At 38.7% G+C, this 12,104-nt stretch overlaps 1 protein-coding gene across 2 annotated transcripts; it reads left to right on the top strand.

The window, feature by feature from the left end:
* The first annotated feature begins 1,523 nt into the window (after window positions 1-1,523).
* arxa (aristaless related homeobox a) lies at window positions 1,524-8,539 on the top strand. 2 transcript variants are annotated; one of them, XM_079602562.1, is made up of 5 exons: window positions 1,524-1,855; window positions 2,492-3,041; window positions 4,754-4,799; window positions 6,272-6,597; window positions 7,356-8,539. In XM_079602562.1, exons 1-5 carry the CDS (start codon window positions 1,672-1,674, stop codon window positions 7,609-7,611), a joined length of 1,362 nt encoding a protein of 453 aa, XP_079458688.1. In that variant the 5' UTR covers window positions 1,524-1,671; the 3' UTR covers window positions 7,612-8,539. The 2 variants fall into 2 exon arrangements, with proteins under 2 accessions (XP_079458688.1, XP_079458689.1); XM_079602563.1 differs by having other exon boundaries at window positions 1,543-1,855; window positions 7,334-7,467.
* The last annotated feature ends 3,565 nt before the right edge of the window (window positions 8,540-12,104 follow it).

Consider the following 12,104-nt stretch of genomic DNA (forward strand, 5'->3'; position numbering starts at 1 on the left):
TAGAGGAGCGTGAAACTGACTGGCACCCACTAACAGCTTGCCTGCCCGCACGTAGAGCGCTAAATAGACTCAGGACTGAATATGGGAAAATTGCGCATTTTTTTCAGATGCGTGCGTGTAATTAGTGCATTTAAACAAAGCGCGGATGTCCTGCTGGCGGTAATAGTCCCTGACATTTCTTTTCTTGGGTTAATAACAGAGCGCGTATAAATGAATCAAATTGTGCCCCCAAATTACATAGCGACTTTAAATACCCGTCTGCATTACGTGCCTGTTTGGGAACGAGAAAAATGTCTTATATTGTTATTATTGTCATTACTCTGTTCTGTTGATCTGCTTAGATGATGCTGAAGTTTGAGGGGAAAAGATTTCGTCCTAACAGTGCATGATTTTTTACTGTTGTTTTATAATGCTAATGAAGAATATTGAAGGGTATTTTTTTTTTCAAAGTCCAATTAAAGCCAAACATCAACAGTAGGCTATTCTCATACAATATTCTCGCGACCCTAATCTCACCAGAGCAGAATCATATAACCTATGAAGAGGAGAGAGTAAATTGCAGCTTCGTTGCAAGTTTGGGATTGAATTGTGAAAATGATCCTTTTAACATTGATGGGTCTGAGCGGCGAGCTGCGGATGGGTCATGCCATCCGCAGCAGGTTAAATAGACTTTCATTTAAAATTACATTCTCAATCTGTCTCTTCAGTCTACTGGAGTCTAGGTGCCTGTAGCATAGGCTCTCAGGGGCCTATTATCACCACCCTCACTTTTTAAGTCAATCATCTATGGCTATCTGATCGCTTCACTCTGAGAGGACAGGCAATGAGGCTAGGTGTGTGTATACGCACAGAGGGTCCAGGTGAGCGATTCACCCGGTCAGGCCTTGAGTTGCTTTGACTATATGGCACAGACAGAGAGTATAAAATAATAGTATCACATCTCTAGACAGACAGACAGACCAATATTAGACAAATAAACTGTGTCTCTATTCAAATGCCTACAAATAAATGTATGGAACAGAGACTACAACATAATATATAATTAATAATAATAAAAAAAATGTAGCCTAATAGAAAAAAGTAAATGCTCTTCTTATCAACAAAACAAATAAATACTATTTTTATACAAATTTGTCCGTGGATGTAAACTGAGGAGTCCTTATTTCAATATTTGTATATATTTCATTAAAAAAAGACATGATAATAATAATTATTATTATTAATAATAATTTAGGCTAGTTATTATGATTAAAAATCAAAACATCCGGCATTACATAGGCTATAGAAAACGTGAATGTAAATATGTTTTAGATACATAAAACCTCAGAATTTAGCCCATCTCTCCAACGTTATATTTACTCTTTTATATTAATCTAATTTCAGTCTAAATGTGGAGGTGCTTATCCAGTAACTTCAGTAATCCATCACAACATTCGCTGAGTTCATACTGTTTAACTTTAATAGAAAAATATATAAAGATCCCCCTTGTTCCCTTGGGAGCCAATCAGATTTGCGTTACACGTCAATGCAACAGAATGGAGAGCGGAGCTACTGCGGATCAGTCCATATAGCATTAGCGGCCAGGGTGGGATAGGCAAGAGAGACGTTTCAGATACAGTGCGAGAGAGAGTAACAGTCTCCCACTCGAGCACAACCTTGGACGATACAAACATGAGTAGTCAGTACGACGACGATAGCCGCGACCGAAGCGAATGTAAAAGCAAGTCGCCCACCGTGCTTTCCTCCTACTGCATAGACAGTATACTGGGCAGAAGAAGCCCGTGTAAAGTCAGACAACTGGGAGCGCAAAGTTTGTCAGCACCCGTCAGACAGGACCACGACCAGTCAACCGAAGGTAAGCCCTCTAACGTTATTTCTACTTCCTTTGAGCTGTTTTACGTTTTGTCAGTCAGGAGCATTCATATTTGTACAAATGTGTACAGAAATAGGGTCCTGGTTAGAAGCAACACCTTGGAGCGCCTCTGGGTGTGAAAATAGAGTCCTAAAAGTTTTAAGAACCTCTCTCATTAAAAAATAAATTCAAATTAACAGCATTGAAATGCTTCATTCGTTAAAATAAAGGTTTTAAATGGGGTTTACGCAATTGGGAAAGTTCCTGAGAAAACGAGTCCTCGGGGCTTCTTAATGGATACTTTTGCTAATCAAGAAGTAAAACCAATGTTTTTGGCCATGCAATCATTCAGTACCATGGTATATACCAAAATATCATCTGATAGTAACACCATCACTATACAGTAGGGTACTGAAGAAACTATAAATATAACTTTTTATCGTAGGCTATAGCATACTAATTTAAAAAAAATTAAAAATAACAGTAGGCTATGCATCAAAATGGTATCAAAAACCTTACATTTCTATAATGTTTATAATATATAGCCACAAGCTGAACAGGGGAATGTGCGTATATAATGCTTTTTTAATATATACTGTTTTGAGCATTTAAAAATATGATATTGCTTTATTTTTCTAGTCACCTCTAAAGAGAACTCGTTTGACTCGGACATGCACCTGCCGCCCAAACTGCGCCGGCTATACGGCCCTGGGGGGAAGTACCTGGACTCCGGGAGGGGGTTTCACGAGCACCTAGAGAAGGGTGAGAGGGAGAGACTGCTGGACCAAGCCTGTGAGAGTCTCAAAATCAGCCAAGCGCCACAAGTTAGCATCAGCCGTAGCAAGTCGTACAGGGAGAACGCGCCCTTCAGCCAGAGTGATGAGGGCCAGAGTCCCGAGCACACGGCCCAGGAACTGGTGGAGCTCAGCACTCTGAAGTTTGAAGAGGATGTTGTCAAAGAGGAGGCGTGCGGAGACGCCAGTCTGTCTCCGAAGGATGAAGAGAGCATGCACAACGATGGGGATGTAAAAGATGGAGAGGACAGTGTGTGTCTATCGGCCGGCAGCGACTCGGAGGAAGGGATGCTTAAACGAAAGCAGAGAAGATACAGGACTACCTTCACCAGCTATCAGCTGGAGGAACTGGAGAGGGCCTTCCAAAAAACACACTACCCTGATGTGTTCACCAGGTATACCGCACAATAGCTTTCACACGTTATTCAGCAAGATGATGTTTGGAGTATGGTTAATAGATTTAGCCTAGACAACAACGAAGACAGAAAAATTTTATTATTCATGTAATGAATAGCCTACAATGTTTGCGTTATAAAATAAAAAGATCTAAATTAAAAAAAACAAATTTATATAGCCTAGTTCCATCTGTATTTATTTTTAATTTATTTATTATTATTATATCGAAAGAAATAGCCTATCACTAATACATAGGCTACTTTATTATTATTTTTAAATCCAGTACAACATAGGCCTACTAAAACATTTAGGTTAAATATTTAAATTATATATATATTTTTTTACATTTTGAAAATAGGCCCTATAAATGTAAAAAAATACAAAGGCCAAAATATATTTTTTTGAAAATAATAAATGATGTAAACATAGGCAAGATCAATTAAAAATGTTTAGATTCATGAACCAATACATTTGTGGGAAACGCTTATGTTGTGGGTATATATATTCCGTTTAAAAGGTAAATATATTATTTATTTTCTGAAAATGAAATATATTTTGCTTTGTTAAAATAATATTATACCGGTTAGTATAACGTTAAATCGGGAACACAATCGGCGTGCAATTCTGTACAACAGCAATAATCACAGAAATGTGTGTATACTCGTTTATGTCCAGTAGCCTACAATTTATTCTTATACGACTGTTACTCACATTATTCTCTATGGGTCATAGTTAAATATGGGCCTTAAAAGAGCATAGGCCAGCAGCAGCCACGTCACACTCAAATGTGTAAATAAATATTGTAATTACGAAGTTTATTTAAGTTTGACTGTTGTAAAGGGGGTTTAGGCCCATTTTGATTTTTATTGCTTATTTTTGTGTTCATGTAATTGTGGAACAGCATTAGAAAAGTGAGCCACAAAATACCAACAAGACATATTGGCATGAAACAAGACATGAAATATTGGCTAATTAACATTTAAAAATTGTATGGTTTAAAATAAAATACCATAATAAAAGTAAGCCTAATTTTAATACGAATGTGATGCCTAACTGTTATTAACTAATGTTCTAAGTTATGCATAGGCTATACGATTATTTGAGTTACAATATTTTTATTATAAAAAAATTGCTGTAGCCTACAATTGATGTTCTTTATTGATAATGAAAATAATAGTAGACGAAAACTGAACATTGATAATAATTTTGTTTTTGAATTTTAAAATATAGCCCCATATTTATTCGTTATTCGTAGTCACGTTGCATGAAAGAAAAATAATCAATATGCCACACAACATAAGTCTATTAAATATATTTAAAAAAAAAAAACTTCAGTCTGCCTAATGACAAATTTACCCGTGGACCGTTGTTCTTTAACCAACATGTTCGTTGTTGATCATGAAATATCGATGTTTATATTGACGTAGTAGATAATTGTCATAAATTTAGCCAGGTATATTTTCAGTAAATGCGCAATTGTCATATAATAGTCTAGACGCCATTATTTCCATCATTATGTTGTTACAGTCAGCTTTGCCCTACGAAACAACCCATTATGAAAAAGTACAAGTTTTCCGTTCGATTCTCATCAGCCCCAAATTGCTTTCATGGTTTCTGACAATTTAGGTAAAATCTGTTTTCTTACGGTGTTTGTGGGGGTGAGAAAAACAAAATCCCTGCACACATTTTGATGATATATTTTCTGTTCCAGAGAGGAGCTCGCGATGAGGCTGGATCTGACAGAAGCGCGCGTGCAAGTGAGTGCTTACTTTTCTTTTTTCTTTTTCTTTTTTGCACAAAATAAAACGAAAATAGATCGAATTTAAATGCACAATAATATTAACGTGTACTGTAGACTATAAAACAGCTGAGAACCTTAACTTCATTCAGACGTTAAAAGGATTTAAATTGCAGCGATCTGAGAGAAATTACCTAGCCTATAATATGACATTTTAAAGGTAAAGATTAACTACATGATGTGAGCCTGCCAATTCTTGCAATTTGCTTATAGGCGTTAAGACAATATAGCCTACCTAATGGTCTATTTTTAATTTCATTTTAAAATGACAATCACAAACTTGGTTAAATGACCCTGTACGTCATGGCAAGGTCTTTCCTGTTATCGAAAGTTATTATACACAATAGAGCGAACATTTTAGCGGCAATTACACAGACGCCCCTGATTCATAAAAGCGCACTTAGCGAGAGAGCAAACACTGCTATTCCAGGGAGAAAATGGTGTTTGAATTCTCATCGCCGGCGCGGGGGAGAGGGAGGGGTAGGGGGGATAATGCTATTTGATTTCCCATTTTGTGATTGCAATAGACCGGCATTGATCCGATGCTTTGCACTTGGAAAGAGTGAGAGACTATTAAGGGTGTTTGCCACCCCTCCTTTCTCTATTCAAAGCGTGGCTGGCATGTTCAAGCCCAACTCTCATAACCAAAGAGACAGTGCAAACATGAGGAAGCTACCAGGGTTATTGGCCGTGTAAAACAACAGATGTCAATTTGGAGATGTGGGAGTACAAATCACTTAACAGGCTCGATCAGGAGGTGATAAAGCTAATAAATGCCCGAGGGGCCACATAATGCAAAACGGTTTGGAGCATGTGTGAGGGGCCAAGGTCCCTGTTGGTTCGTCTGTTGACACTTTCCTTCATTATGAAGTCCCTGCCTGCAGGTCATGTTCTTGTGGCACAACCTGGTGGGGTTTAGCAGGATAGGAGGGGGATCGTGGGAAAGTTAAATAGCCTTTTGGAAGCAACTTAACATTTGGAGGAATTTAATTTAAAGTGCATTAATTGTTATTGGATGCTGTTCCGACATCTTTTGTTAACACGGCTCTTAATTACCACGCTCCACCCTGTTTTTTGCTCTGCCCGAACCAGATTTTAATTAGCAAAGTTAGGGTAACAGACCGTAAGTTTAGGGCCATGTAATTACCCTTGACTTCCAGCCTATTTGTCACCTCATTAAAGCGAACCAAATATTGCACATGAACAAGAGCGACAAGCTCATGCTTAAACGACCATGCAGGCTGTCAGGTGGAATATTAATGGCTCTGGATCTGAAACGTGAAGGGACAATTTTAAACTTCTCAAGGCCAACTATTTAAGCAGGTTTCTGATTTCAAATTTAGTAGCATTGTCAAATTAGCTGCATTCATCCATACACCAGCAGTCAACCGTAAATTTTGGACTTAATAAGGCTTCTGTCCCAAATCTCAGGTTTGGTTTCAAAACCGAAGGGCAAAGTGGAGGAAACGTGAAAAGGCAGGAGTCCAGGCTCACCCCTCGGGCCTGCCCTTTCCTGGGCCACTGGCAGCCGCTCACCCACTGAGTCACTACCTAGAAGGAGGACCTTTCCCACCTCACCCTCACCCTGCTCTGGAGTCAGCATGGACGGCCGCAGCCGCCGCCGCTGCTGCATTCCCAGGCCTGGCTCCGCCCCCAAACAGCTCCGGCCTCTCTCCTGCCACACCCCTCGGCCTAGGAACCTTCCTGGGCACAGCGATGTTTAGGCATCCAGCCTTTATTGGACCCACTTTTGGCAGGTAAAGACCATTCGCAATCACAATAAGTCATCGTTGTTCTTATACTACTATCTTAAAAACAAAAAAAGGTTCCAAAAGGGAGCTTGTCATAGAACTGCGATGTCATAGAAGAACCATTTTGTGTTCCCCAAAGAATCTTTCAGTGAACAGTTCTAAAACTTTCTTAGTGTGAAAAACATTTTAATAATCTAAACAACTTTTAAAGGGATAGTTTACCCAAAAATGAAAATCAGTCATCAATCAGTCAGTCATTCTGCCATCATTTACTCACCCTCAAGTTCTTTCAAACCTTTATACATTTCGTTCTTCTGCTGAACACAGAAGAAGATTTTTTGAAGAATGTTTGTATGGGCCCAATTGACTTCCATAGTATGGGGAAAAAATACTATGGAAGTCAATGGGACCCATCAACTGTTTGGTTACTGACATTCTTCAAAATAACTTTTGTGTTCAGGAGAAGAAAGAAATATACAGGTTTGGAAGAACTTGAGGATGAGTAAATGATGACAGAATTTCATTTTTGGGTGAACTATCCCTTTAAGAAAGAAGCTTTTGAGCTAAAGGTTCTTCATGGAAAAATATGCCAATAAAGAACTGTGTATATATATATATATATATAGCAAAAATAATCACATCTAAAAATGCATAATGGCTCTTATTTTGTACCCTTGACTAAAATGTTGATGTATAATCATTGGTGTGAGCATGTTTATGAGTGCAGTACATTGTATCACAGGAACTGGCTCTATTCTCTTTAGACTCTTCTCAAGTATGGGTCCTCTGACCAGTGCTTCCACGGCCGCCGCTCTCTTGCGCCAAACTGCACCGCCAGTGGAGGGTCCTGTGCAGCCACCGCCAACCCTGCCAGACCCGCCTTCTTCCTCATCCTCTATGGCCGCCGACCGCAGGGCATCCAGCATCGCAGCACTGCGCCTCAAAGCAAAGGAACATTCGGCCCAGTTGACCCAACTGAACATCCTGCCGTCCGGCACTGCAGGGAAGGAAGTATGCTGATCCTTCTCCTCAAAAACAAAACAAAATGTTAAAGAAACCATCTCAACAAAAAGCACGACCAAATCCATATAGCACTAGCACACCGGAGACCCATCCGACTCTGGAGTCATCGCCACTGGACATCATCACTACATATTACACAGTGCATCAAACATGTTTCAAAACCCTGAACATAAAGATTCTGAGTGTAATGTAGGCACCTCAGAGGGTCAGTTAGGGAAGCTGTGCTTGGTAAAGTCATTATATCAATCCAGTCTTTTGGGTCAGGAGCAAATGTGGCAAGACACATTTACACCCACACAGAGAAGAACTACACTGCAATACACAGAGAACTCTCATTTCTTCCCAGTCTTCTCTCAGTGCTGAAGCAGAGATGGGTCAATATGCCAAAGGGAACTGCCACAACCTGCTACCCATCCTGAACCATACCCATTCAAGTTTGGCCTCAGTATTGACAAAGCAAATCCAATTTCTGAGAATGAATCCTAAGCTTTACTTTCTGTTTTCAACTCTTATGTTAAATATATTTAGGAGGAAAAAAAAATAATTAAAAAGAAATGCTGTTTGTTTTAAGGATGAACAATGTGAAAATCTAAACTTTAGCCTGTTTACTGATCTGTTAAGGGTATCCTGTATATATAGCTCTGTTTTAAAATGAATGAAAAGGGGGCGGGGGGGCAAAATGACAAGAAAAAAAATAGTTTATTTCAAAAGATGTTTTGAGAATATGCTCTCCGTGTAGTGCTGTAGGAATGGTTTCACGTAGATTCACCCTCTGTTCGTTTGATTCAAAATTTAGATTTTTAGATGATTATTTATGTCTGACCGGTAGAGAGCTTGAAATCCAGACCGGGAAGTTTTGCTATTCAGTGAGAGTTTTCCCTGTCGCGCGCAGGGACCAGTCAAGTCGGAATAAAATAAACTGGTGAAACATAAACCCTTCTGTATTATTTACAACTGATCATTTGAATTTAATATAATAGGCATTTATCTTGGTAAAAATTAAAAGTGTCGATCACAAAAAATATCAATAGCATCTGTTAATATTTTTTAAATGCAGACGCTATTATTTCAACAAATCATAGCTGGTTTTACAACATTAATAGTAAAACCAGCAACATGATTTGTTGAATTTCTAGAAGTAATAGCCAGGCTATTATTCAGTGGGAGTCCGGAGTCGCTAATAAGAGAAAACCGTGTAAGTGGTCACTTTAAAACATGAATCAATTAGTTTCAGTGTAATGCTGTGTCTACTGCAATCATACAGTAGGCTAAAGTAAACATTTATGTTGTGAAAACAGCCTTTTTGTTTGTTTCAGTTTGCTATAAATGATTGAGGATAATCTATGTCCATAATAATCAAAATAACGTATTTATTTTTATTTAGTCGGATGATGATATTCATGACGGCTCTATTATCCAACGCTTGACAAAGCGCCTTGTAATTATTCCGCCATCTCATCCGTTGTAGGCCTTACAACTTGTAGAGGCGCTAAATTGGACGCAACATCTGTAAATGCCCAACACCGTTAAGTCCCTTTCTCATTAATGAAGTAACAAGCAGTTTATCAAAAAGTCTTTCTTTCGAATTCCTTATTTAATTCCCCAAATCCCTCTCCGTTGGATCTCACGCGCGAAACGATGCCATTACGGCAATCAATGCGCTCCATTCAAACGAAGTCATTTTCGCCCATTTGACCCGTCCATGGTGTCGAACCAAATCGCGTGAAATTACCTCAAGGATTAATTTTCTCCTTTATCGCGCGCGCCGCTGAAAAGATTTCTCTTTTCCTTGTTTTACCCACGCTAATCCGTTTCATTATGACGCCACAAACAAGCAGGATCAGTGAAGATGGAAACGACCGAAATGAAGACGGGTTGGGAGGCGTGAGGGGATCAGTGCTCCTATAACGCCCAACAAATTGTTCTAAACATCGCGCGTCAAGGACCCCCCTCTTGCAGCAAGTCCGTATTAAACATGTTGGCATGCGAGAATATGTTCAAAGGAGCATTAAGCAAAGGAAACCAATTTTCTCCCCAGTGCTATACCTCCAAGCGAGGTGCATAGACTTTTTTTTTTTACCCCCCCTCTATTTGTAGAAGGGACCACTGGAGCGTGCAGCCCACTTATGTTGGGATTTTTATGAGATTTTCTAGAATGCCTTAATCTTATTGTCAACATTATTAATGAATCGCAAACCAATTTGCTCGTAATATCTGGGGAATGCTCGCCACAATTGTAGAGGCACTGACCTGAAGTGCTTAGGGCGACTTTCTCTTTAACTCTTTTCTTACAATGCATGAATGAAGAAACAGACTTTGTAGAGACTAAATGTGCCTCTCTATTTGTGGAGAGTGTGTAGATGATTCATTGCCAATGTTCTGACCACAAAGTACACTCTAGAGTGCCAAAACACCTGTTTGCGAACCACTATAAAAAATAATAAAAAAAGTTAATTCCAGTAAATAGATGCAATTTCATTTTCAAAAAGCAAAATGTAAACATTCTATTGAACAAAAAGGCGTTAAGTGTTAATTAGTTGCAGTATATATATATATATATATATATATATTAACCCTGTTATATTAAGGAGTTAACCCTGTTACTTTTTTGAAGATTTAGATGTATCCCAACCTGTGTGTATGTATAATTTATATATATATATATATATATATATATATATATATATATATATATATATATATATATATACACACACACACACGTTGGGATACATCTAAATCTTCAAAAAAAGTAACAGGGTTAACTCCTTTAAGCCTTGTGCTCAATGTCAAGACAATGATTTATAAGAAAAAAGATAATTGCTATATTTTCAAATATCCAGTTTAATAATGTATAGGGTTCCATATTTAAGACTGCGTTGTACTGTCAAACTCTTGTCTTTTCAAAGTTCATTATGGCATTTTATTTTTAGTTAATTGAATTGTGCAACATTTTAATAACCCTTATGATAACAGGGTTGACAATCTCAAGTCTCTTAAATAAAATGTCCACTAAAAAAAAAAATGAGGAGAGAGAATAAATAATTTTCCCAGACAAAAAATAATTGTCCATATTAGCTAAACAAGAAGTTGGAGAAACTGGAGACTGGGCAAAAAGCATCCTTATGGAGAAAAAAAAAAGCTGGATTTTTGTGTGCGTGTTAAAAATGGTAACTTTTTAAGTCATAGTTTACTTGTTAACTAGGAACACAATAGCATTTTTTTGTGTGTGTGGAAAGACCCACCAATATACAGTACAAACTACAGCATTTCAAACGAAGTATACACTGACAGTTCATAAATGCATGGTAAAATTCCACATGCATTCCCTTGATTTTAGCTCACTGGGCTGCGCTTCAACAACCAGCGAATAATCACGCTTTTCCATCCCGACAGCTCGAGACACCGGGGGTAGGTGAAAGCACTAAAGGCGCTTTGATGAGCCTCTCGTTTCCTATTGGAGCAGTAGAGTAAGAAATCACGGTGAAAAGGGCTGAATGGCGGGCCACTGGAACCCTGTCCCCTTTTGGTTTGCCTTAATTCCTTCGTCTCTTTTACCCTCATCCAATTAGTCCAGTGTATTAAGCGGTTTATCATCTCATAGCCTGCTATTCAGAGAAACAAGAGGAGCACTTTGCAATAGGGCCGGCTTTCCTTTTGACACCCACGGGTACTTACATATTCCGCGATGCCATGAATAATAGAGAAAGAATAGGGCACTAATTCCCTCATCAAAGAGAACCTTGTCCACCGCTTTGCTCAACACCACCATTCTGGTCAAAAAGACAGGCAATAAAGCTTAGCATAACAAAAACGAATCATTCTTATTAGCTTAGTGGGGTAAATTAATGCAAAGCCTCGTCTGCATTGAGTGGCCCAGTTTGAAAACAGCCTCCGCGGGCACGACAAAAGCACGTTTACGGTTAAAGGAATGTCCTGTTGAAAGCCCCAGATTCATGCGATGACTTAATCTTGTAAAAGTGCGACATAACGTTCAGGAACTACCTGCATCTGTTAAGTATAATTCCAAGCTTGGCTCACACATTAAGCTAAATGTATATATAGGCCTATATATGTTTAATACATTGGCAGCAAGGCCTACAATGCTGTCTGTCATGCTGGGGACAGAAAGTAGCTCTTAAGTGTTGCTGCACTCTCCAAGGTCGGTGCCATTAGTCGCAGCCGTTTAAGGCGATTTTTTCAAGCATGGCATTTATGGAAATTGACATCTGATGAAATGGTTTAAGACATCGTCTAACTGTCATTATAAACACATGGAATGAGCGAGTGAAGCACCACATTCTTAAAACCGACTCGATTTAAGTGGACTAATCTCCTCGCTTTCACACACTCTTGGCTTGCCATTCTGCAGGTCTTGAAAATGAAGCCTTCCATTTGGAGAAGTTAACTGGCCCTCTTCAAATGTGTAAATGTCATCACTCCCTGCAGCATAGTGAAATAAAATAATCAAAGAGATGAAAAAAAAAGGG

This window comes from Phoxinus phoxinus, assembly GCF_949152265.1.
Source record: "Phoxinus phoxinus genome assembly, chromosome: 24".
Lineage (NCBI taxonomy): Eukaryota > Metazoa > Chordata > Actinopteri > Cypriniformes > Leuciscidae > Phoxinus > Phoxinus phoxinus.